This window comes from Medicago truncatula, chromosome 6, assembly GCF_003473485.1.
Source record: "Medicago truncatula cultivar Jemalong A17 chromosome 6, MtrunA17r5.0-ANR, whole genome shotgun sequence".
Lineage (NCBI taxonomy): Eukaryota > Viridiplantae > Streptophyta > Magnoliopsida > Fabales > Fabaceae > Medicago > Medicago truncatula.
Window position 1 is genome coordinate 37,490,957 of NC_053047.1, and position 27,799 is coordinate 37,518,755.

Genomic DNA, 27,799 nt, shown 5'->3' on the forward strand with positions numbered 1-27,799 from the left:
ACCTTTGAATGATATTTATCAACATAAAGAGCAATTGAAAGGGCAGAAATTTATAGCATAAAGAGCAATTGAAGGGGTAGAAAAGTAAACTCCAACCACACGGAACATAGTTTTTCTCGTGTTACCTCGTTTCATTTCGCCAATTACCGTTTTTCCCGCCATTTTCTGTCTCTATAATAATATAAAAAAATCAAATAAAAAGATTAACAAAAACTAAAGAAAAATCGAAAAAAAAAACCCAGAACCCATAAACGAAAACCTACGAACATTGCAAATGGGAATCAAAGATCTTCTCAGATTCATGAAACCTTACGTTGAACCAATTCACATCAAGAACTACGCTGGAAAACGTGTAAGATTCAACTAAATTCCATTCAAAGTTTTGATTTTTACTCTAAATTTCATCTGGGTTGTGTTTAATTTTCATTCTTTTATCTTCTTTTAATTCATATTGCAAAATCTTCAGGTGGGTATTGATGCATATTCATGGCTTCATAAAGGGGGTGAGTAAAAAATTGATTTTGATGAAGTTTTGAGATTTAGTCATTACGTTGTTATTGCAATTTGAAGAATTTGTAGTTTGTTAGAACAATAACTAGTAAAAGAAGAATAAAGAAATGCAAATCGAAAACAATGGAACACAATTGTTTGTTTACACAGTTCGGTCAAGTGTGCCTAAGTTGCGACTACAAAGCAACATAGTTCCGTATGTTACTCGAGTAAATTAGGGTGTTGCAATGCCTATATATAATAGAACGCCCCCAGATTACTGTAATATCGTGAAGCATACCACAGGGGGCTATCGCCACGTTGCGCTAGCTTAACTCCCTCGTTCCTTGCCCCTTTTTTAGGCCTATGAGCCATTCTCAACATGATTTAATCAAATAATTTTGCTGAAAAATTTCTGAAGATTTTGATAAAGAAAGTTGCGTAATGATTATCTCTCTGATACATATTACAATTCTTGATAGAACTCATACATGAGAGAAAAGTATAGAAAAATATAATGATTAATGAGAGAATTGTTGTTTACATGAAGGGATACAAGGAAGTTTATAGTCAATTAGAATAACTAACTAGTCTAACTTAACTCACCTGTGTAACTAATTATCGTAACTTGCTATTATATCTAATACATTTTGATTTTTTTGTTTTTAGCTTATTCATGTAGTATGGAGCTTTGTCTTGATTCTAATAGTGAAAGGAAATTGCGGTATATTGAATACTTCATGCATAGAGTGAATTTGCTTCGGTACTATAATGTAACACCAGTTGTTGTTTTTGATGGCGGCAATGTTCCTTGCAAAGCAGCAACTGAGAAAGAGAGGAACAAGTATGCTTTTATTTATTTGAGCTTTTAAGGATTTGAATCAATTTCTTCAATCTTTTGTTTGTTCCGTTTTTCAGTTTATGATGCTTGTTTGATTTGGTTGTTTAGAAAAAGGAATACTAATCGTGAGTTGGCAATGGCTAAGCTCAAAGAAGGGAATGTTAACGCTGCATCAGAACTCTTTCAGGTTAGAAATATTTTTCAGTTTTGAAATGGAAAAGAAAAAACAATGGTTATTTAGGGGGTTTATTTTATTGCTTATGTCGATTAATTAGATGAATCCTAGGTTTTACTAGAATAGTTATGACTTGTCAAAAGAAAGTAATGAATATGATATGAGCAATGATGCCAATTTTATACTTTTTTGGTCATGGAAAATAACTTAATTAAATGCTTATAACATAAGTGCTTATGTATAAGCTGTTTTTATAACAAAAGATAAGGTAGTATATCAAATTATTTTTATATAAGCTATAGCTGCTTTCATAAACTATCCTGGAGAGCTTATGGACATGTCATAAGCTCTCTCAAACAGTCTAACGAGTGATTATGTCAGTAGATATGAAGTGACAAAAGTTTATTGTATTTTCTATTTCACATGATGATGGTTATGCTTATGAAGCAAAACAACTGAAGCACCTTTCGTATTTGTGTGTGTAGAGAGCAGTGAATATTACTCCTGTTATGGCTCATAAGCTAATTCAGGTATGCTCTAAGCATATAATTTTGAGAAATAATAATGCTACTCTTGAACAACAATCTTTGAGTAATGTGCAGTCTAGATTAATTCCTTCATATAATTGTGTTGCAGACTCTGAAATCAGAGAACATTGAGTTTGTTGTAGCTCCATATGAAGCAGATGCTCAGTTAGCATACTTGTCCAACCTTGAAACCGAAAAAGGCGGCATTGCAGCAGTGATTACAGAAGATAGTGATCTGTTAACATATGGTTGTCCAGCTGTAAGAACTTCTCCAAAACTATGATCTTGTGCATCGAGGTTTACTACTTTACCTTTCAATTTCCTAGAAGTCCTGTGTTTTGGATTTTAATCCACAGTTGTTTTGAACAGGTTATTTTTAAGATGGACCGTGAGGGGAATGGCGAAAGAATTGAGTTAGAGAAGGTTTTTTCTGCCGAATCTTGTAAACCTTCGTTTCAAAGTTTCAATATGAAACTTTTCACAGGTGATTTTCTTGTTGAATGCAATAATACGCTTAAAAATATCCATGTGTCTTTTTTTGAAAGAAGGAAGATTAGATTGCCGAGAACTTTTCTGCACAAAACTTTTCCTTGAAATGATGAACAAGCTGAAAAGAAACTAGGAATTTACCATTATTTTTTAGGTTTATGACAAGCTGAAAAAGAGATTTTTTTTCCTCTCTCCTTTTAGGTATGTGTGTTTTAGCTGGCTGTGATTTTCTTCCATCTGTTCCTGGCATTGGTGTTGCTCGAGCGCATGCCTTAGTTTCGAAGTATCGGAATATCGATCGTGTAAGTACTTGTGGAAGTGAATTCAATTACAATAGAAGATTCAATGATTCTACTAAAATTACAAAACATCTCTTCTATCCCCAAATATTACTTGCTTAATATATGAGTGTGTAGCTTTTTATTACACTCGCATGCATGCACGCACACACACTACATGATTGTCATTTCTTAGGTGACATTCACTATTGGTGTATACTAGGAAATAGTAATTGCCTAAAGTTCAAATCGATACAAGTTGTTGCTGATGTTACCTAGTCATTATGACTAATATATGAGTTCTTTATAACAGATCTTGTCTGTTCTTAAGCTTGAGAAAGGCGATCAAATGCCCGAAGATTATGCCAAATCCTTCAAGGATGCACTTGCTGTATTTGAGCATGCTCGAATGTACTAATATACTAAAACTATTTCTGATTTTTGTATTGAGTATTTATTATTAACTCCGATGATAACATCTTCTTTTCAAATATTTGTGTAGATATGATATCAATACCAAAGAGCTCAAGCACATGAAGCCTCTTCCGGAAAGTTTTCTTGAGTCACTTGACGAAGACCTCAATTTTTTGGGGCCGTATCCTTTATTTATTTGACTTTTACTTAAATCTTCCATTATTTTCAATACTCTCAACTTCTCCATTCTGCATTTGTTGCATCCATCAGACACCGTTTCTGATAATATTTATCTAGAGTTTTTGAATATGTATATGATTTAGCACTTGCACTTAGATTATGACCTTGTTTCTATTTGGATAAACAACTTAATTAAGAGCTTATAGCATAAGATCTGATCATATAAGTGATTATGTAGAAGCTATTTCTATTTCAAAAGATGAATTAAAATCGAACTGTTTTATTATAAACTTTAAGCTGTTTTCAGAAGCTATGGCCAGGGAGTTATGAAAGCAAGTTGACAACAACTTATGGACATATCATAAGCTCTTTCCACAAACTCTCCTAAACAATCTCAAAGAGCTTATGTCAGTAGATAAATTCAAATAAGTCAATTTAAACATGCCTTATATATGTCATCAGTTTTAATATATGATTGCTAAACAAGTAATTTTTTCCTTGACCAAATCCAAATGTAATTAGAGAAATTCCCTCAACTATAGTCAAAGCAATAGCTGAAGGAAACTTGAATCCATCAACTAAGGAAGCCTTTGATAAATCTGAATGTTCTAGACTTCCTTTACATCCCATTGATCCCCATACCATTGGTCAACTCAAGAAAAGTGAAGTTCCTACAATTAAACAGGATAATTGTTTTTCAATCTTTGGCTCCCAGAATACCAATAAAAATTGTACAGGCAAGTCATATAAATTGTTGATGCATTGCGTTTGTACTTACGATTTTTGTAAAATAATTTGATAACTTTGCACCAACAGTATAAAAAAATTACACAGTTTTCAATCATATTTTACAGTGATGTCATGTAAGAATATTATTTTCTGGAGTATTGCTCCAAATATTTACATGGTGAGATATGATTGAATCTCAGTGTAATTTTTTTTTTTTTTTATCGTGTCGTTGCATAAGTTAAATTCTCTGTGAAGTACATTATCAACTTTATGCATATTTTTCTGGAATAATTATCAAATATGTACTTGAAAGTTGAAATTGTAGGACTGTATAAATCTAGTCTTTCACATTATCGATATTCCAAAATGATCTTTAAAATTACAAAATTTTCATCAAATTCATTCCTCCATAATATTTACACGGACTATAATGACATTAAGTTTGTAATATCATATATGAATTTGGAACTGATTGGACACTGTTAGGTATGTTTATGGTAGCAGATTCATAACTTAACTGATATTTTTTCGATTCCAGATGCCATTTTGGAATATTGATAATGTGCGAACTAGGTATTTAATAGCATGGTATATGTTGTATTCTCATAGACATTTCTTTTTATCTGCAGTGACAAGGCTCTCAGATAAAGATAAGTATTCCAATGAAGTAACGGCACTTCAGAAACTAATCATGCCATTGGAAACAAATGAAACAATGACAAAGCCATTTACATTTGATGAAACTCATTTGAAGGTTCCTAACAACAATCCTTTTAGGATAAGAAAACACGAGGAGGAAATAAGTTTGGTTCAGAAAGAGGAAACAATGGAAGAGATTTCTATTGTAAGCAGTGGTGAATATATTGATCTTAATGATTACATGTCACCAATTAACTTTCAAGAAGAAGGGTCTATAAATCTCTTAAAGAAAAGGAAATTTGAGAATGTTTGCTTAGATAAAGTAGAAGTCACTGATGAACAGGTTTCAGGAGTGACTGAAGTGGAAAATTGTGATGGTTTATGCTTGAATATGGAGTCACAAGAAAGTGTAAAGTCTAAGATTAGGAATAGTTCTGATTTGAAAGGAAGTGGTGGAAGCGAAAAGAAATCCAAGAAGAAAAAGGAGAGTAACATCAGAACTATTTTGAGTTTCTTTTCAAAAGTGTAATCCTTCAATATGCTCATAAATTTTGTTGTATCGTAGTTAGAATTTATACATTTTTTAGAAAAGTAGTTCATAATCTGCCAAATTAAGCCAACCGGACACGTGTGTGTAACACAAACATGTCTGATTAAGGTGTTCCCACACTGGCATGATCCTGACACATGTGATTATATTTAACCACTTTTATTTTCACAAATTATTATTGATGTTTGTGTCACGGTTATGTCTGGTGTCTGTGTTAGTGTTTCAATCATGGGACACTAGATGATGTTTCTAGCTTTATTTAAAAGATAACTTTATTCCAAGACTTGCACTAATCAAGTCGCATGATTACATTTGTAGAGACCAAAAAGAGGCCTTTTTATCCAAAACCACAACATTATTCACTACCACAATTAGAAACTTAAGAACCATATTTTTAGCTCAACAATTTACTTCTTTTTGGTAAGTAGCTGCTTGAACCAATATGCAGACATCTTAGGGGTTCTCTTGAGAGTTTTGAAGTCAACATAGACAATACCAAACCTTGATGTGTACCCTAATCTCCATTCAAAGTTATCAAGCAATGACCAAGCATGGTATCCAAACACATTTGCTCCATCATCTATAGCTTTCTTTAGTTGAGTCAAATACCCTTTGTAATAGTTTATTCTTGTTGTGTCATGCAAACCCTTGGAAAATGTTACATTACCAGGATCATCCATGCCTACAAATCATTAAATATTTACATGACATCAAAACCCAAATTTCATATTTCCTTTCAATTGAACATTCATCCTTACAAAATGGAGGGTTAAGACTAATAAAATGAAGCATTCGAATAAGAAAATTGTTTTTCTCCCTTTTGTTTTTGCTCATTCCCTTAATTCAGCGTGAGTTCACGCTTGACATTTGTCAACGTCAATAAACTTATGCTGGCACTTTTAAGATCGGCTCAATCACTTTTTAAGCTGGTTCAACCAATCTTAAAAATGTATGTGTGAGTTAACTCACGCTGAAAAATGCCGAACGTGAGTTAACTCATGCTGAATTAAGAGAATGAGCAATTTTGAAAGGAAGAAGAGCAATTTTCTTCAAATAAAGCTAGAAGCTAGTATCAACTTTTACCATTTTCAGATAAGAACATAGTTGGGTTTTTATAATGCTCCTTGATGTACATTATTGATTTGTACAGACCCCATGGTACATTGTAAAGCCAGTATGAATATGCCTGAAAAGTATCACATATTATTAAGTAATTGCATTTGCACTAATAGTTTTATCATGATTAATTAACTTTCACATGTTTCAGACTTACTCTTGGTCCAACAGGCACTCCATTCTTAGCATCTTCCATATTTAGCAAGAAAATCAATGTCAGTCATGGACATTAACAACAAAAATAATCATCAACTTACTTTCTAAAGTATTACAATCTATGCAATTCAGCCAGTTAAGTATATAAAAATAAAAAGTAGTTTCTGACGTATATGAAATTCGTCAACATAGTCGCTAATAACGTAATAACAATGACTAAAATCTTACAAGCAAACCCTGCATTCCAATCCGATTGATAGCCAGGGACTTTTGGTTTTTGGTTATGAGGATCATACATGTAGTAAGTAGTATATTGATTGATACCAACAAAATCAATTGAGCCCTTCACAAGTTTCACTTCCTCCTTAGTAAACTTTGGGAGTCTATTCCCAACAATATTTTGCATAGTTCTTGGATACTCACCATAAACAAGGGGATGAATGAACCTGTGGAAATTTATAAACAACTTAAAACACACTACGAAATTAACAAAATGACAAAACTTAGGTACAATTCTTCTGGCGTTGTTTCAACTAGAAAAGCCAACAATTTTTACCATCCAATATGAAAGTCTCTAGCTCTTTGAGCAGCATAGTTATCAGCCTTTGATCTTGTAAGAGGCTCATACCAAACAAAATCCAACAAAATTCCAATCCTACCCTTTTGCTTTTCCTAAAAAAACCAGAATCATCACCACAAGATAAAAACATCAGAAGAACAAATTGAATAAACCACTTAGTGCATAATAAGAATCACATCAAGTTTGACGAAATCACAGTTGCACCATGTGACTTTGTTGAAGCTGCAAAGTGTAGTTTTTGCCTAAATCACTATGGCACATCATGACTCTGACAAACTCACTGCTAATCCAAACACATACTTAATCTAAAAACGAATCAAAATACTAATATTACCTGGTATTTCTCTCTATATCTTTGAGCAGCAGCAGCATGTGACAATATCAAATTGTGAGCTACAGTATAAGGCTCAGTTCCTGAATTTCCAGCTGTACAATTTCCATATTCTTTTGAACATCTTCCAGGGGCAAAAAAGCCATTATCATAACCAAGTGCAGCAACAACTCTTGGTTCATTGAAGGTCATCCAATTCTTAACTCTGTCTCCAAATGTCTTAAAACAAAAATCTGCATAATCCGCAAAATCTTTTCTGTCCAATTTTAAAACATTGATCATTCAGAATTTCGTTTTTAGTCCAGATAAAATAAAATCACATTTTTTAGTCCCGTAAAATTTTCTATCAACATTTTTTGTCTATGTAAGTACTTACACAACATTACGGCTCAATAAACCGTTGTATTTCAACTCAAGAGCTAAAGGAAGGTCATAATGGTAGAGATTTGCGTAAGGAGTAATGCCTGCAACGGTTTAAGGAACAAAAACACAACGAGCGATTAAAATTAACATTACATTTCCAAAACTATGTTAGTATTTCGACTAGGGATACATAAAAAATTACCCTTTTCTAGCAAGTAATCGATCAATCTGTTGTAGTACGCTACACCTTTCCAATTTACTTTGCCAGTTCCATCTGCATCAATAGTTTAAAATTGATTATTAATGGATTTTCTACATCTTGTTTTGATCAAATATGTATATATAGAAATATTTGAATTACTTGGAAAAATTCTGGACCATGAGATTGAGAACCGGTATTGATCAAAATTTAGCTTTGCGATGAGATCTATATCTTCCTGTCAAATTGAACATACTTGAGCTCACACGCGCGCGCGGCCACACACATATATATGATCAAATGCACATTATATAATATGTTATTTGGCAAGTTAAATGTAAGGTTCATACTAAGGATTTTGGATTAATTGTGACAAAAGTTATGTAACTTCAATTAAATTTCTAATGTGTTTAAGCTTTGGAGGTGCTTACTTTGTAGCGATGATATTGATCAACAGAAACTTCTCCTGTGCCATTATTTGCGACAATCCCTGTTATAAATTGAAACAATAAAATATTTAACATTTTAATTTTAAAAAAGTGCTTAACCAATTTGATCTCAAGGTTAATTTAGGGGTTTACATACAGCAGAAGGAAAACGGACACATATGCTTTACCAGTTTTGTGATTGGGTTAATTACTTGTAACAAATGAGTCATAACGGACACTCCCCGGATTAGGCATGTCCCCGTATGTCTGACACAACACCGACACATATAATTACATTGAATTATGCGATTTTCTTAAATTATTAACGGTGTCGGCGTGTTAGTGTTCGTGCCCATATTCGTGCTTCATAACTTGTAATAAATATGTTGGAAAATTTACATAAAATTTTAAGCTAAATACATAAAATTGATGTATGTGAACTAATACATAAAAAAATGAGTTAGAAAATCTACATAAACTATTTTTTACGTATCTAAATGCATCAATTTTTCAACTATCCTCGTTGTTTACGGTATTTCATTTCAGAGGAGTAACATAATGGTTAAAAAAAGTAGTGGAACCCAAAAAAGACATAAAAAAAAACTGTCAAAATGTTGTTAAAAAATTCTTTGAACTTATACAAAATAAAAACAAATCTTAATAAAAATCTGGGTACAAAATAAAGAATTATTCCAAAACAATCTTTGACCAAAAAGAAGTATTTTTTGGACTGGAAAATTTATTTCAATCATCTCATGATTCTCATCATTGCTCTTTTAATAAAGAGAAATGATATTTGAACAACCACTTTTTGATAACTTTTGTGACAACTTTCTCTCTCATACACACATTGTTCTTCTACTTTCTCTCTCTATTACTTTGATTTTTATGCCACTATATAAATTTCTATATATAACGTGGTTGTCTAACAAGTTGTCAGATAAAAAAGTTGTTCAAATATCATTGATATTTAAGAAAAAAGAAATTCGTACAGTGTAAAGATGTCCACTTTCATCATGATCGTTTTAAAGAGTCTCTTTTTCCGACAAAAAGATGGACCAAATCAAAATCTCACCAATTATTTTTAAAAGAGATTAATATATTTTTAAATAAATGTCTAAATTTAGAAGGAAAAAAAATGCTTCAATTATGTTTTGTTAAAATTTACTACCACATTACTTCACCATATATTTTTGTTTTTTTTAGAGAAACTTCACCATATTTTTAAGATTTCATTTTATTTATAAATTATAAATAATTGCACTTCTCAGATTGATTTCTAGTCCATATTAAAAGGAGAACTAATTAAAACTTGAAACATAATTTAAAAATACAAACCCAGTTTTTCAAAAACCAACATACATTTTGGTTTAGAGAACAGAGACACAACATGCATTTTCCTAAAATAATTTCATCAAAACAAGATTTTTTTTAGATTGACGAGATGGCAAAGCCCTCGTAAACACACGCACAAAGTGGAGGTACCAGTTTCGAACCTCGGTCACGATGTCCAACCTAACAATTTCGACATTAAACAAGATTTTCTTACTTCCAACAAAAACACACTTTCTAGAATGTTCTTTATTTATCAACAAAAACACTTAATTTTTGGCTGATTAAGAATAATTAATTGAGATTAGGTAAGAAACACAAACCGGGTTTTTTGATGAAAACATCCCAAATACTAGGGCCACGACCCTCTTTGCTAGCCATACCCTCTACTTGATAAGCAGAAGTTGCAACTCCAAACACAAACCCCTTAGGAAAAACATCTCTACTCAACCCTCCAGTATCCAAATGCACTGTTTCAGGCACTGTAACTCCATTAACTGAACTAACAAGAACAACTAAGAAGAAGAAAAACATGGAATAGAAACATTGATGCTGTTGTGAATCCAACATCATCATCTTCAAAGACAACAATACTAGTGAAGTGAAACACTGACACTAGATAATGTTTCATTGATTACCACATGAGTGAGTTTGGTTTTATAGGACATGTTTGAAGAAAATTTCTATTTTGCCCATCAAAAGCTAAAATTAGAAATAAATTGTAAATGTACATTTGGCAATGTGTCATAATCATGGGACCCTTACATGGCATGCGTGTACCTTTAAGCTCGTGCCTATCTATGGTGTGCTAATGTAATGTAATGACATGCTAGAACATCCACAATGGAAGAGTTAAACATTTAAGATCTAGTATCTAATAGGTACCTCTATTATGGAAAAAAAAAAAAAATTAAAGGTCTTAAAAGATGTAAAGTTTAAATTAAGATCTCATTTTTAAATGGGTCCACATCACCTTTTTATTAAAATAATAATTAAAAAGTGTATTAAAATAGATAGTTTGTTAAATAAATAATATTGGTGAGACCCAATTAGACCTTTTGTTAGAGGGTCTCTATTGGAGTGGTTGAATACCTATTAGGTACTATTATTAAAAAATGATGTGTCAATGTGAGATCTATTTAAGGCCTCAAAGATGAGAGTCTCCATTGTAGATGCTCTTAGCGGATAACACTTGGATGACATTGTGGTTGGTGATATTGTGACATTTACCAACCACAGAATCACAAATGTTTTTCTTCTCTCTGTTTCACAATATCTTTTTGTTTCTTTATACACTTGTGATATTGTGTTTGACCAATGTCACCAACCACAATGTCACATAAGTATTATCACATCTTAGCTTGGGTTATGCCAGTAGCACTTATGTGGCATTGTGAGTGACATTGATCAACTATAATGTCGTAAGTAATTTTCTTCTTTTTCTTTCACAAGTTTTTTTTTTTTGTTTTTTTTAAACATGTGACATTGTGGTTGATCAATGTCATCAATGTTACCTAAGTGTTAATTAGGTTATGCATGCCTCTACACCATATTCATAATTAATTATTTATAAATTTTGGTTAAATTTATTAAGTTTACATATGTTAAAATATTTTTATTAATAATTTTTAAATTAGATGATATTTTTTTTAAAAAAAGGCAGTACTTCTTTTAACAAAAGTCAAATGTAAATGTTAACGGTGGACCGACCCAAAGTCTGAGAGGTTAGCCGACCCAACCCAATTTTGACCGATCCAAAGTCCAAGAGGTTAGCTAGCCCAACCCAATTTTTTCTAATAGGCCAAATGGGTTAGATGAAGAAAATTGCTCTTCTCCCATCAAGATTTGCTCATCTCCATATAAAATGGCTAAAATACCTCCAGCGTGACTTAAGTCACGCATGTGTTAAACGCAACGTGACTTAACTAACGTTGATTCTGTGTCCACAACTAGAACAACAATTTTGACATTTTTTTTTCCTAATTTCAAGCATTCATTCATACTTCCATACATCCATTCATTCATTTCCATTCATGTTTTCATCATTCATTCATTTAAAATTTAAATACGCAAAATAAGCCGAAAATTAACCAACATGTCATATAATAACACAAACGCGCAATGTAAATATATTACATCTATATCCGCCAAAGTGTCATAAAAACATCTAAATATATACAAATGTCAGGAAAACACAAAAAAAAAAAGCCTACTCTTCTTGTGGACTATGACTCCTAGTCCTCCTCCGCGGAACCGACACCTTCTGCAAAATGCTATACTCGGACCGGATGCCCTCTATAATGCCAGCAACAACAGAATTTGAAAACACATAAGGAACCCCCATTGCACTCTCCACTCTGGCTCTAATGTTGCCGATGATTTGGAATGGGTCGGAAGGCTGTCTGACTCACTACTGCTCAACATTAATCTCCTCGTAGGGAGGGACATGAGTTGAGTAATCAGTAACAGGCGCAGGGGCATTCATAATAGGATGGGATGCACGACATAACCATTTGATGTACCCCACCTCATGCTTCCACACCTCGTTCTCCGGGACCAGATCACCCCTCTCTTGCTGGCAAAGGTCATGGACAGAAAATTCCTTGAAGGCCATAACCACATCCGCTGGTGCAAGATCCCCAATCGTCGTAGGAGGTATGGGAATGGTTTGGACATAGTCGTACTACCTCAGAACCCGATCCGACAAGTGACGGCACATCCTGTCTTTGCCGATCATGATCCATTTGGAGTACTAGCATATGTCCCAAAAAAGTGTCAGGTCTCACGGAGACTCGTACGACCTCCAGATGACATTATGATGCTCCATCAAACTGTCACGTGTCTAACACAAACATGTTTGATTAAGGTGTCCAGCACCGACATGAGACTGACACATGTGATTATATTTAATTACTCCATCCGTTTCAAAATGAGTGTCGTTTTATCCAAAAAAAATTGTTTCAAAATGAATGTCACTTTCAGTTTCCAATGCAATAATAACTTTTTCTTTTCAATTGTACCCTTCAATTAATACTATGTTACAATACTTCCAAAGTATTATCTTTTCTTTAATGAAAAACAAACCAATAGTTGATTAGGATAGTTTGGTAAAATTGCTATGACATTTGACTATTTTATTCCATTCCTTAATATGTGTACAAATGGCTAAAGCGACACTCATTTTAAAACGGATGGAGTACTTACTTTCGTAAATTAGTACTGATATCTCTTTCAATGTTGTATTTAGTGTCTTTGTTGGTGCTTCATAAGGTACTAGAAGATATATATCTTCTTTTTCTTCTTCACTTTCTCCAAAATCTTTTAAAACCAAAGTTTCATAAGCTTAACAGTAGGAGCTGAACAATGTTGAAAGAGGATATTTGTTTAAGTTATATAAACTTTATATTTAAAGAGTGACTTTTTCAGGAAAATATTGAGTATTTTTAAAAATTGTTTGTCTAATATTTATACAAATTCCAATTCTTAAACATCATTTGTGACTTATTAGAATGAGATATAGTAGTAATTACATAGATTTTATTTCCAGCACATCATAATTGTTAGATTTGCTGGAGGTTGATGAATTCAATCACTCATGATGTTTTTATTTAAAAGATAACTTTATTCCAAGACTTGCATTAATCAAGTCACATGATTACATTGTAGAGACCAAAAAGAGGCCTTGTTAGCTCAACAATTTACTTCTTTTTGGTAAGTAGCTGCTTGAACCAATATGCAGACATCTTAGGGGTTCTCTTGAGAGTTTTGAAGTCAACATAGACAATACCAAACCTTGATGTGTACCCTAATCTCCATTCAAAGTTATCAAGCAATGACCAAGCATGGTATCCAAACACATTTGCTCCATCATCTATAGCTTTCTTTAGTTGAGTCAAATACCCTTTGTAATAGTTTATTCTTGTTGTGTCATGCAAACCCTTGGAAAATGTTACATTACCAGGATCATCCATGCCTACAAATCATTAAATATTTATATGACATCAAAACTCAAATTTGAACATTCATCTTACAAAAAGGAGGGTTAAGACTAATAAAATGAAGCATTCAAATAAAGCTAGAAACTAGTGTCAACTTTTACCATTTTCAGATAAGAACATAGTTGGGTTTTTATAATGCTCCTTGATGTACATTACTGATTTGTACAATCCCCATGGTACATTGTATAGCCAAGATGAATATTCCTGCAAAGTATTACTTATAAATAAGAAATTGCATGATATTTGCACTAATATTTTTATCATTGTTAACTTTCACATGTTTCAAACTTACTCTTGGTCCAACAGGCACTCCATTCTTAGCATCTTCCATATATTAGCAAGAAAATCAATGTCAGTCATGGACATTAACAAGAAAAATAATCATCAACTTACTTTCTAAAGTATTACTCTTTATACAGTTCAGGCACTCAAGTATATAAAAATAGTAGGGTTAATATATGTTTACCCTATTAAAAAAATTTATCTAGATTCCAACCCTGGAATTTATAGATTCTTTGGTTTTGGAGCTTCATAAATTTTAACTATATAAAATCGATGATATGGCTAAACCGAAATTCTCTCAAATTATAGAGGGCGGAAATACGTTAAATTTTGTAATTTGATGCCATGAAGGTCTAAAATCAAAAAGTCTTCAAATTGAAATCTAAATAATTTTTTTTACGGGGTAAACTGAAAATCATTAATATTACAGGAGGGTAAACATATTAACCCAAAATAGTAAGTAATTTATATGAAAGCCGACAATATAGTCGTTAATAACGTAATAACAATGACTAAAATCGACGGATTTCATATACTTTCGTGATTACTTATTATTATATTTACATATTTTAGAGCGTAAATTGGTGTTTTATATAATTTTTTTGAATATGGTTGAAGGAAGAATTATCTTACAAGCAAACTCTGCATTCCAATCCTTTTGATAGCCAGGAACTTTTGGTTTTTGTTGACGAGGATCATATACGTAGAATGTAGTATATTGATTGATACCAACAAAATCAATGGAGCCCTTCACAAGATTCACTTCCTCCTTAGTAAACTTTGGAAGCCTGTTCCCAACAATAGTTTGCATAGTTCTTGGATACTCACCATAAACAATGGGATGAAGGAACCTGTGGAAATTTATAAACACCTTAAATATATAGTAAAATGACAAAATTTAGGTACAATTCTTCGTTCTTATGATGCCGTTTGTGTTTTTCTAGTTGGATAACAACACCAACATTTTATATGAAACTGCACTTAAGTTTCGTCTTCCACAAAATGAGTAAATAAGCATTTTGGTTCTTGAAGTTACGTAGATCGAGCAATTTAGTCTTTTAATTTAACGATATAATAAATTAGTCCCTTAAATTAAGAATATCAATCAGTTAACGATATAACATGTATTTTGATTTAAATAGTCTTTTGCTACATCAAAGCAAGCATAGAATCGTTCTAATTGTGGAGCAAAATTTGAATAATCGACCAAATTAATTGATAGTTTGCAATACTGAATTGCTATTTTGCAAATTTGAGGGACTAAATTGACTGATCCATAATTTTTTTTTACCAAGGACTGACCCATGTAATTTCAAGGACTAAAATGCTCATTTACTAAAAACAAAATACTTAGCATGCATTGGAAGAGATTCAATTAACATAAGCCAACAATTTTTACCATCCAATATGAAAATCTCTAGCTCTTTGAGCAGCATAGTTATCAGCCTTTGATCTTGTAAGAGACTCATACCAAACTAAATCCAACAAAATTCCAATACTACCCTTTTGTTTTTCCTAAAAAAACCACAATCATCACCATAAAAACATCAAAACAAATTGAATAAACCACTTAGAGCATCCACAATGGTAATCCACTAACAGAGACTTCTTCAATGGACCATACATATATACATCACTTATTTATAATTTTTTAATGAAAATAGCTATTAAGAGCATGATTATCGGTTCAATTTTACCGTGTCTTTACTGAAGCAAAAGGCAATATGTCAGAGAGAGACAGATATTTGGCATGGTAAGAGAGTAGCAAAACTCAACAAAGTGGCATTGCATTGCTACCGTGGTTTTACTGATTGTTGGATTTATAAACCATTATAAAATTAACTTATGAATTGAAAAGGTGTTATATATTAATATAAAATGCAATTGTGAGGTATATTGTGGAGTTTTGTGGGACCCACTTTAAAGTTTTAGATGAGTAGTATGGATATTTAAAAAAATGTAAGAGAGTGGTTTAAATAATTGGGAAGTGTAAAATAATATATTATATTATGTGGGACCCATTTATACCACCCAAATGGGTGGCATGGATGTGGATGCTCTAAGGACTCGACTCCAATGACAATACACTAATAAGGATTCCAATGGAAAATATTTAAATAGGTCCCACTAACTTTACATCATTATATAAAAATAATCTATTAGCTTCTTTTACACGTGTGACCCGTTAGTTGCCCAATGTCCTTACATAATTCCCCGTTGCATAATAGAGACTCATTTTTTCTTCCTTCAATGGAGTGTCATTAATGGGAAGCGGTCCTTGTTAAGTAAGGAACTCCCATTGGAGATGCTCTTAGTGCATGATGAAAATCAAATCGAGTTTGACGAAATCACAGTTGCACCTTGTGATTTTGTTGAAGCTTCAAAATGTAGTTTTTGGCGAAATCACTATGGCACATCGTGATTGTGACAAACTCAACTATGACACATCGTGATTCTAGCAAACTCATGGATAATCTAAACACACACTTAATCTAAAAATGAATCAAAATACTAAAATTACCTGGTATTTCTGTCTATATCTTTGAGCAGCAGCAGCATGTGACAATATCAAATTGTGAGCTACAATATAAGGCTCAGTTCCTGAATTTCCAGCAGTACAATTTCCATATTCTTTTGAACACCTTCCAGGGGCAAAAAAGCCAGTATCATAACCAAGTGCAGCAATAACTCTTGGTTCATTGAAAGTCATCCAGTTCTTAACTCTGTCTCCAAATGTTTTGAAACAAAAATCTGCATAATCCGCAAAATCTTTCCTATCCAATTTTAAAACATTGAGCATTCAGAATTTCGTTTTTAGTCCATATAAAATAAAATCACATTTTTTAGTCCTGTAAAATTTTCTATCAACGTTTTTAGTCGATGTAAGTACTTACACAACATTACGGTTTAATAAACCGTTGTATTTCAACTCAAGAGCTAGAGGAAGGTCATAATGGTAGAGATTTGCATAAGGAGTAATGCCTGCAACATAGGTTTAAGGAACAAAAACACAATAAGAAATTAATATTTAACATTACATTTCCTAAACTATGTTACTATTTCGACTATGGCTACGTAAAAACTTACCCTTTTCTAGTAAGTAATCGATCAATCTGTTGTAGTATGCTACACCTTTCCAATTTACTTTGCCAGTACCATCTGCATCAATAGTTTAATCAATTATTAAGGGAGCTATGGATTTGTTTCATCTAGTTTTGATCAAATATGTATATAGAAACATTTGAATTACTTGGAAAAATTCTGGACCATGAGATTGAGAACCGGTATTGATCAAAATTTAGCTTTGCGATGAGATCTATATCTTCCTGTCAAATTGAACATACTTGAGCTCACACGCGCGCGCCACAGACATATATATGATCAAATGCACATTATATAATATGTTATTTGGCAAGTTAAATGTAAGGTTCATACTAAGGATTTTGGATTGCTTCTGACAAAAGTTATGTAACTTCAATTAAATTTCTAATGTGTTTAAGCATTAAAGGCGCTTACTTTGTAGCGATGATATTGATCAACAGAAACTTCTCCTGTGCCATTATTTGCGACAATCCCTGTTATGAATTGAACCAATAAATAAAAAAGTGTTGTAAATTTTTTCTATGAACTTATAAAGAATAATGATAACTCTTAATAAAAGATCCTAAATTCAAATGCAGCTTTGGAAATACAATCATATTAAGAATAATTAATTGAGATTAGCTAGGTAAGAAACACAGACCAGGTTTTTTGATGAAAACATCCCAAATACTAGGGCCACGACCCTCTTTGCTAGCTATACCCTCTACTTGATAAGCAGAAGTTGCAACTCCAAACACAAACCCCTTAGGAAAAACATCTCTACTCAACCCTCCAGTATCCAAATGCACTGTTTCAGGCACTGTAACCCCCTTAACTGAGCTAACAAGAACAATTAAGAAGAAGAAAAACATGGAATAAAAACATTGATGCTGTTGTGAATCCAACATCACCATCTTCAACAATAGTGAAGTGAAACACTGACACTATTTGTATGTGTAAGTGTTATGGGAGATAATTTTTCATTGATTATCACATGTGTGAGTTTGGTTTTATAGGACATGTTTGAAGAAGAATTCTATTTTGCCCATCAAAAAACTAAAATTAGAAATAAATTTTAAAATGTCCATTTGGCAATGTATCTTAATCATGGGACCCTTACATGGCATGTGTGTACCTCTAAACTCGGATGCTTGCTTTTTTGATGTCCATTGTTTCTTAAAAATATATGAAAATGACCAAAAACTTAACAATAGTTAACTACCGTCGGTTTTCTAGTTATAAGTCGGCAGTAGTTAACTACAGCTGGAATGTTTTTGGTCATTTTCATATGTTTCTAGGAAACAATCAATGTGAAAAAAGCAATTCTCCTAAGCTCATACCTATGTATCTATGGGTCTATAGGTGTACAAAAATGACATCTTAGGTTGGGCTATTTATTTATTTTTAATGGAATCTTAGGTTGGGTTATCTATGCCTCTCATTCGACCATCACATTAAATTGGGAGAAACTTTTAAAAACCGAAAACTTTATGCATTTTGGGATATTTTTGTAAAAGCAAAAGATAAAAAGGCTCCAAAGCATCATGCCAATATATCATAGGAGAACGTATTTCTAGGTTGAAAATTATCATAAAATAGATGTCATAACTCTTGTTTAATTAAGCAAAACGGGCTTGAATAAATACTTACGATATAATTTAACTTATTTATATGAGCTATTAATTTAGGGGGCTTTAGAAATTAATGTTCAAACTATGAGTGTATAGGCGGAGACTATTGTTCAAGCATCCGTCTATGCACCCTTAAGCTTAAGCGTAGGCTATCTTAAAAAATAATTATTAAGATGTAATTTAGGGAACCTTGAAAATTAATGTTCAAGCTATGAGTGTATAGACAGATGCTATTGTTCAAGCCTCCATCTATGCACCCTTAGACTTAGGCGGAGGCCTATCTTGAAAATTAATTTAACAAGATGTAATTTAGGGGGCCTTGCAAATTACATCTATGGGTACATAGGAGGAGGCTATTTTTCGTTTTAGAACGGTGGCACGGTCAGATTGACGACGAGAATAAACAAACATTAATGTAATAGAGGAATATTTGTACCTGTAACATGATAAAGAAAGTTAGAAAACTCATGCATATGTCCAGGAAAAAAAATCACTTAAATTAATAAGAGTATTCATATGAGACATTCTTAAACTTAAAAAAATTATCAGTCTTAATCACGTGATGTTTAATTATATTACCTTGGCTGCTTAGCATATTCTGACCTTAAATTAATCTCGGAACATCTATAATTTGCAGTACTTACTCTATTTTTTAAGAGAAGGTTAACAACAAACATTAATACAAATTTTCCAACATTATCTTTTTTTTTTTATATCACCCAACATAGTCTTTTTAATTGGTTGAAATTCACCTAAATTCCACTAAATCATTTATGTTAGCTATAAATTTAGTAAAACTCATAAATTTCAACAAATGAAAGAGAATGTACATGTTAAAAAATGTGTGTGAGAATGTAATTCTAAAATTGGTGATGTCTATTTCTTTAGAGTACTTCCTCCGTCTTTAAATATAAGCAAAATTAATTTTTTAGATTCATTCATTTAATGATGTATGTGGTTCATAATATAGACCATATATGAACCATATAAATCAATAACGATTTGGTTTTACCTTTTCATTTACTCCCTCAACCTCGTTAATTCAATTCTTTTAACTCAACTCATTTGAGTTACCACTATTTAACATTTAACACCAAGATTGAAGTCATCTATTCATCTCTTGACCTTTTATGTTTCGGGATGACAGATTATGAAGGTCTTATAACACATATCAAAATAGGTATATTTTCTTATGTAGTTTAGAGTATGGTTGGATTACAAAATAAGATACATATATATATATATATATATATATATATATATTGGTGAAGGTTGTGTTTGTATCATATCACGATATGTATCATACGTCTTGTATGTATGATACAAGGTGTTTTGGACATATATACAAAACATTTGAACATGTTAAAACTGAAATACCAAAGTAATTTCTGATTATACTTATACATGAGGAAATAACCAAGTTGTCAATGAGAGATCCCCTTCCAAAAGAAAAAGTTGACAACGAGACAAAATAGAGGACCATATGTTATACAATTTTCTATAAAATATTTTGGTTTTATCATTTAAGTGGACAATGTTAAGTGTCAACTTTCAAATCATAGGACAAAAAAATATCACGAGATTTGTTGTAATAATAATTTGAGGGTAATTTCGTCATGCAGCGATAGTCCCAACGTTTTGACTTTGAGCTACGTCTGAAACACTATTGTTGCCGCTTTATGTCGGTGGACGCCGTCTCTTTCTGCATGCAATTCTATGATTCCTTCATAAATTCCATAATAAGAAAATTCCATATATTTATACAAAATTATCTTGTATAATATCAACAACACTTAGATGGAATAATAAGAAATATATATCATCCACTATTCCTTTTTAACAATAAGTCTTTGAGTTCGAATTCAACTAGAGTAAATGCAACAATGTTATTTTCTTGAGGCAAAGTTTTGCTATTCATTACGGTCATATTTGAGTTAATAAATTAATTTCTGCAGTTGTATATAAAAGATACTTAGTTTACACAATTTTTTAATTTTTTTTATCTCTTAATACATAATTATAGTTGTTTTGTGTATTTCCTAGGAATCATAGGTTGATCACTAAAATAAAAGGTATATTTTTCAAAAGAGTTAAAATTATGATATTTATATATGTTTGAATGGCAAATGTTAAGATGTCATTATGATATTTGAAATTTGAGTTATGATATATAGACATCCTTAAGTGACAATACACTATTTGACATCTACACAAAAATTTGACACATAGTCACGTGGACCCCACACAAGTACATTTTCTCTTTCCTCCCATCTTCTCTCTTCCTAATATATGGGGTGTACAAGGGTGTATAAGAATAAAAGGTGTCTATGTAACATTTTCCTTGAAATTTAGCCAATACATACATGGCCTTAGAATCTCTTAAAAGGTAGCACCACGTGCTAATGGAAAAGCTAGTATTGCAATGGACCATTATTATGTGTAACCCAAATTTCTTCCCACATGCTTGTACTATGTATACGTTTGTATAACTCATAAAATATAAAGTATTCGTTTGTATAGCAAATGTAGCCAACCTTCCACCACGAGATTGTTGAAAATAAGCCAAAATATATCCTCAACCCCATGTCTGTTTGTTAGGAAGGGATACACATGGATTTCAAATATAGTATATGGTCAATGTGTTTAATAAAATCCAACCCCTCTCATTAAGAAACACTGCTCAAGTTGAATACTGCATTTCAAATCTATATATAGTCTCAGTCTAAGATTTTGTCTCATTGATTTAATACAATCAAATCCTTATCACTACTCAAATTTCTAGTGATTGATATAGAATGTGGAAATTTTGGCTAAATCCTTATCCGTATAATGATAGATTTGTAAGAGGAACTTGTTAAACTACTGGTCACAATTTGAGTGATTGATTTTCTGGTCTCTATCATTAGTGATTAAATGTTGAAAATCCTTCCTTTATATTTCATCACTAATTTTTATTAGTGCTTAAGAAAAATGTGAAAGAAGAGGTGACACTAAAGGGGATCATATTTTTCTAATGCAAGCAATTCTCTTTAGAGAAGAAAATGAGTAATATCAATCTTTCATAAAGACATTAAAAGTTGATATTATTTGTTAATTACTTTTTTTAAAATTTGGTATTCAGCCTAACAACTGATTAAAATCGAGGATCAATATCTACCAAAAAAAAATAAAAAATCGAGGATCAATTTCGTCGACCACTAGTGCAGGCTAAATTGAAGTCACAACAAAATCTTGTACGACTAGTCCAACATATGAATTGTTGACATCTAGATTATTCAAACTTAAGACTTAAAAGAGAGTACATTCCTAGATCCCAAGCCTACATGCCAAACCCCTAAGATTTTGAGTTTGGAGGGGTTTTTGAAGTAAAGGAATGAACAAGTGGAATTGAGAAAGGAGAGCTTCTTAGGATTTATATGAATTTTTTAAAATTAATCTACGTGGTTATAATATTCATAAAATAAAAAATATATTAATTACAAGTAATAATTTACTATTCTCTAAAAATATACTCTTTGAAAAAATGTGAAAGATTTATCTATTTTCTTCTATATTTCACACTCTTCAAATCCCTCCCTTTCCCTCCTCTCCAAACTCCCAAGACAAAGCCTAAAGGTATAATAGTTAATATATTAGATACATGTGCATAAAAAATCATGCATGAGCAATTAAAGTATCAACCATTGATATACTCTCAAAAGGAATTGATGGCTGAAAAAAAGATAGAGGTGAAAAAACCAGTACCCACCCTTTATCTATTGATATACATTCATTTGTTTAGTGGGTCGAATGTAGCATTCTTTCCGTTACGACCGCTTCTTTTCTCATTCTATCTTTTCTCATTCTATAAGCTTCTCGTGTGCCTTGTGTAGGGGCGGTTTCTTTTATAAAGGAGAGGTAGCTTTGGCTACTCCAAAAAAAATAAATTATTCTTCAATCGGTCGGTATGTATTTATATCCGACTACCCCAAATAATAAACATTGAGTTACCCCAAACAAGTTCAGTTGTCGAAAATTAAGATAAATAAAAAAGTAAAAATATTATTACGTGATTGATAGATTTATTTATATTGGTTTGATACTTTCAGTCTCGATAACAATTATAGGGAAAACTTTGTCAACAATAAAAATTATCAAGACAATAGTCATAAACAGATTAAATGAACAATAAGTTTATTGCAAATAACATATTAGTTTACATTTCATATAAGTAAAAATTGTTGTGATTTTTGTTCTGTATTGATTAATTTGCAGACTAAATTTGTTCTTAGTCTCTACAATACTTGCAATTTTTAAGTTAAGTTCATACAATTTTGTTTAATTTTAGTCCTTGATTTTTTGTTATAGAAATTAAATGTAAGACCAAAAACATTTGTTTAGTGAAATTTTAAAAAATCGAGACAAAAATTGCATAAAATGTCTTTAAGGACTAAACCTTAAAAATTACAATCTATGAGACTAAAAACATACTTTATCTTTCAATTTAATATGTTGGTTTTAAATATAGTTTTTATATATTTTTTTCGAGTAATTTTTTTTTTTTATAGTTGGCCCCTACATAAACTTTTTGCTAGCTTTGCTGCTGGCCTTATGCAGTTCGGATTATAGAATCCGAACGACATAAACCCCTCATAAAAACCTCTAAAAATACGTTGAAACATTTTGGATTCTAAAATCCTATTATGGTGTGCGAGAAACTCATAGGGTGTGAAAAGGGACAATCTTCCGTTACAGATGGGTTAAGCCCAAAATTACAAGCCCAAACTAATACCCGAGAACAAAGTAAAGGCCCAGTGTGACCCACAGCCCAGCCCAACTTTGTGATTTTCATTCCTTCAAAAACAACTTCGTGATTTTTCATAATCCTACATGCAATTTTTACAAGAATTCTGCTGCATACAAAACATTCCTACAAAAAAGGCCATTTTTACCATTTTTATGAATATGCTTCTTTAATACATATTTAGAAGACCATTTTTACCGTTTGACATTTTTATCTTCCAATTAAGCTCTAATTACCATTGCTTACTCCAACTTTAACATGGATATAAGCTTAATTATCATGACCTCACCTAGACAAAATGTCATTAACTTCTCTTTTTTTACTATGAGGTTTTTCCTTGCAGAATTCAATTCTCTTCATACTGAACTTGTGACATATCTTTGTCCTTGGAATAATTTAACTAACAACAATTCTCTACCACCTCACCACATTAAATGTAGACAATAGAACATATATGGATATAAAGTAAGGTGTTCATAAATATCTTATGAAGCTCATAAAAGTCTCAAAGGGAAGCCACACAAACAAGTCCCAAATGTTTCTCTTTTAAAACAACGCATTTGTCTCTGGCCCACCAAAATAAAAACCCTATATTTTTTAGTGCTAGCTTCTAACAACATTCTAACACTAATTAGATACTACTAGTATTTTTCTTTCATATCAATTAATTACCCTTACACTATCTCAATTACTAACAACATAAAATTGCATCCCTAAGCACCAAAATAAGGATTATAAAATCTAAAAAATGACATGTTTGAGACCAATATCTTTTTGTTCTGATTTGAGTCATGAAGATAGCACAATAACATGCATATATTGTACCAAACAAAGTAACAACAACAAAGAAAGAGACAAAGTTTGTTGGAGTTTGGTTGATGAAGATTGATCATAGAACTCAGATGAATCAACAGCTAGAGGCATTCCATCACTATTTAGAGTGCATGATTGTGGTTTAGATCCATCTTTGTTCAACAACAAAGCACGAAGAACGTTAGTAACCGTGTGAATATAAGCCGTCCGATTCTTCGACAGAAGCCATGTCAAGCCCATTAGCTCACAATCTTTGTTGTGAATCTTTGTGGTCCTGTCTTCTTCTTTGCTTAAATTTGAAGTCTTTTTGTTAAGCTGCTTAGAAGTAATGTTTCAATTTTAGAATATGAATGATGATAGCACAAAAGAGGTTTGGTGCATCAAAGCTTTTTAAGTAACAAACATTTTGGTTGCTGTAACATTTACTCAAAGAGATATCTTCAAAACTCTACTTCAAGGTTAAAACACTAGATCACTACCTAATCAAAGTTTAAGTGTGTGAAAAAATGTGTGTCTGAAGGTGTAGCCCGCTAATACGGGTTGGCACGACGAAGTTGTATTAAGAAGAAGGTTTAGGGTTCAATCTCTGGTGCTAATAAACTCTCTCTCGCTCTAACAGATTAACCACTCACATTTGTCCAAAATAAAATAGTGTGACAAAAATGCAATTAATTAATCTATTATATTGGTTGAGGTAGAAAATTAGAATAATGCAACAAAGAACATTTGTGACACCTTTCACTAAGAAAAAGAACATCCAAATTTGCTAGGTTTATGTAGTTTTCATATTTTACTAATAACCCTTTATTGTCATAAACATAACAAATAAATCTTGCTTTCCTTGATATTATTTTGCAACCAAAGTTATCAAAAGAGAGTTAGCAAAAGTGACAATTGAATACACTTAACTCTCAACTGTCTTCTCCACTCCATATCTAAACTACAGTTATTCTGTTGTACCAAGATAGTGACATTGCATGTGCTTAATTTCTAGAAACATTAAGGTTTATTTAATAGCTTGAATTGATGACATTAAAGTCTACCTGTGGTCTATGAACTACAGAGCTCCAAAGCATTGAAAAAACACTTAAAAAAGCAACCATCATACATTAATACTTAGATAACAGATTAGTTTATCGCTTATAGGATAAGTGTTTCTCATATATGTGCTTATATATAATCTATTTCTATAAAAAAGAGATAAAATAAAGTCAAACCGTTTTCATATAAACTATAAGCTGTTTTAATAAGCTATGCTAGAAAGCTTACGGAAACAAGATTAAAACAACTTATTGACAATGCATAAGTTGTTTCCATAAACTCTCACAAACAAGCTCACAAGTGCTTATGTCAGTAGACAAGCTCAAATAAGCTAGCCCATGAAACACTTACTCCGGAATGAAATATAAGCAAAAAACGGAGTTTAAAATTTAGTCGAGGTACGTCAACTTTTTAACTACCATTTTTGCTTATATTTCATTCCGGAGTATATGGTAAGTACTTATACTATAAACACTTCATTAAGTTGTTTATCCAAACAGAGTCCAATCTTCATCAATTTTCAACAAGATCCATCAAATTCAATGTCACAAAATACCAAACAAAGAACATCAAAACATATCATAGATAGAAGAAAAAATTATAATTTTTGTAGAAGGAAAACTCACCAAATAGAGACTATTCAAGCACTTAGAACATCCACCAAGACCTTGAAATCCATTACCATTTTTCTTCTTACTCAAGCAATTCTTCTCCAACCTCCTCACACTTCCATCTCCAACAAGTTCTCCACTTTTTGTAACAGAAAATGCATCAGGACAGTTAAAAGGATGCAGTCTAATTCCACAATAACAATATACCAAATCACAACTCTCATTTGGTTTTATAAGCTCAATTCCTCTCACTTTCAAAGCCTTTTCCAAACCATCCACACATGTTTCTGAGTCATCTGGCACCAAAGGCATGTCAAATGATGATCTTGATGACGACGACGATGATGATGAATGGTTTCCAAGGGCAGTGGAGGAGTATGAAGAGTATAACCATGCTGCAAGAATCGGACAACATCGGCTACGGTCGAGTTTACTATTAGAACCATGTTTTGATGAACTACATGCACTTTCTATGCCATTGAAGAGTTCATTTGAGAGAGATAAAGGACAGCCTTTAACATAAGACTGTTCTTGGAATGAAGGGATTGTTAATGTTGTTGGGAAAATGGGATTAAGGGTTGATGATGTTGAGTTAGGATGAGTGAGACTCATGTAGGAAGGGAAGAAGAGAATGTAGAGGAAAAGGATCATTTGATATGGAAGTGGAAGTGGAAGTGATAATGACATGATGGTGTTGAAGGTCTAAGATGATGAGAATGGAAGGAAAGTGCACTTTTTCTTGTGATAAAGAATCAAGAGTCTAAGTTATATATTGGGTAGGAACAAAGGAAAAAGCAAAGGAAAAAAAAAGAGTCAATAGGGAATTTAGTTCTGAAATTGTACCCATAGGAAAATTTATTTTTTAACATAACTAAATAATAAACATTCATAATTACTTAGATTCCATCTTCGATTAATTAGACATATATATATCATCATACTTACTCAAATCTAGAATAAATTTACTTGAATTTAGAATGACGAAAATACTTTATTGGTCACAACTATTTGAACACATAATTTGAGCACACCAACAAAAAATACACATCATTAAATTCTTTTTCTTTCTATATTTTTTTTTCTTTCAAATATGTGTGTGTTTAAGTAGTGTAACCAAAATGGTTGTGACTATGCAAAACTTCCCCTTAAAATGAAGTTAGGGTTTAAAAATATGATTTCATGAACACCTTGATTACTATGGCATATATGTGGACAGGGACAAACATGCTAAGACATTACTAGTAGGTTAGGTAAATTGTATTTAATGATGAATTATTATGTGTGGTTGGCTGTAGAGGGATGGTTAGAGTTTTCACATGAATGAGAGGGTTTTTAATTTGTTGAGTGAGAGAGCACGAGAGAGAGTGCACATGTCTTAATTGTTTCCACCAGCAGTTGTTGCAAACTTTATTCTTCTCTTACATGTCATTCATAATCATAGTAAACAATTAATATAGCTTTATCATCTTTTACTTCCTTTTTTCCAAAGAGTTTAGTGACACAAGTCACACACACACTAAATGCATGGAGCGGATTGAACCCACGTTCCACTATAATCAACTAACCATGCAGTTGTTCAAGATGTATGTAACCGGTTAGTATAACACACTTTATTGGATGTTGATTTATTTGGAAGTCTAAAAATGATGAAATGAAACTTTCTCAGACATTGATTACCCAATTAGGATTATTCTCAGCCAAACTTACTCTCCTTGTAATTCCACCAAGAAGATTTTTGATGGT

At 32.0% G+C, this 27,799-nt stretch overlaps 4 protein-coding genes across 4 annotated transcripts; 1 reads left to right on the forward strand and 3 right to left on the reverse strand.

The window, feature by feature from the left end:
* Positions 1-207: 207 nt before the first annotated feature.
* On the forward strand, positions 208-5,483 carry LOC25480322 (exonuclease 1). Its single transcript, XM_013587230.3, has 12 exons — positions 208-352; positions 467-503; positions 1,159-1,333; positions 1,439-1,517; positions 1,991-2,035; positions 2,142-2,291; positions 2,402-2,516; positions 2,723-2,823; positions 3,113-3,210; positions 3,302-3,394; positions 3,916-4,130; positions 4,752-5,483. Exons 1-12 carry the CDS (start codon positions 275-277, stop codon positions 5,288-5,290), a joined length of 1,725 nt encoding a protein of 574 aa, XP_013442684.1. The 5' UTR covers positions 208-274; the 3' UTR covers positions 5,291-5,483.
* Positions 5,484-5,565: 82 nt separating this feature from the next.
* Positions 5,566-10,463, reverse strand: LOC25480321 (beta-glucosidase 44). Its single transcript, XM_013587228.3, has 11 exons — positions 10,140-10,463; positions 8,488-8,546; positions 8,219-8,294; positions 8,060-8,131; positions 7,871-7,958; positions 7,498-7,750; positions 7,140-7,255; positions 6,812-7,029; positions 6,585-6,616; positions 6,395-6,497; positions 5,566-5,993 (listed from the first exon to the last, which is right to left on the reverse strand). The coding sequence occupies exons 1-11, from the start codon at positions 10,390-10,392 to the stop codon at positions 5,719-5,721; spliced, it is 1,545 nt and encodes a 514-aa protein (XP_013442682.1). The 5' UTR covers positions 10,393-10,463; the 3' UTR covers positions 5,566-5,718.
* A 2,954-nt stretch (positions 10,464-13,417) lies between these two features.
* Positions 13,418-18,166, reverse strand: LOC25480320 (beta-glucosidase 44). The gene is made up of 11 exons (XM_013587227.3): positions 17,839-18,166; positions 17,613-17,671; positions 17,347-17,422; positions 17,184-17,255; positions 16,991-17,078; positions 16,618-16,870; positions 15,496-15,611; positions 14,730-14,947; positions 14,107-14,138; positions 13,916-14,018; positions 13,418-13,789 (listed from the first exon to the last, which is right to left on the reverse strand). Exons 1-11 carry the CDS (start codon positions 18,089-18,091, stop codon positions 13,515-13,517), a joined length of 1,545 nt encoding a protein of 514 aa, XP_013442681.1. The 5' UTR covers positions 18,092-18,166; the 3' UTR covers positions 13,418-13,514.
* Positions 18,167-24,052: 5,886 nt separating this feature from the next.
* Positions 24,053-26,894, reverse strand: LOC25480318 (uncharacterized GPI-anchored protein At4g28100). The gene is made up of 2 exons (XM_013587225.3): positions 26,072-26,894; positions 24,053-24,719 (listed from the first exon to the last, which is right to left on the reverse strand). Exons 1-2 carry the CDS (start codon positions 26,741-26,743, stop codon positions 24,381-24,383), a joined length of 1,011 nt encoding a protein of 336 aa, XP_013442679.1. The 5' UTR covers positions 26,744-26,894; the 3' UTR covers positions 24,053-24,380.
* Positions 26,895-27,799: the final 905 nt, after the last annotated feature.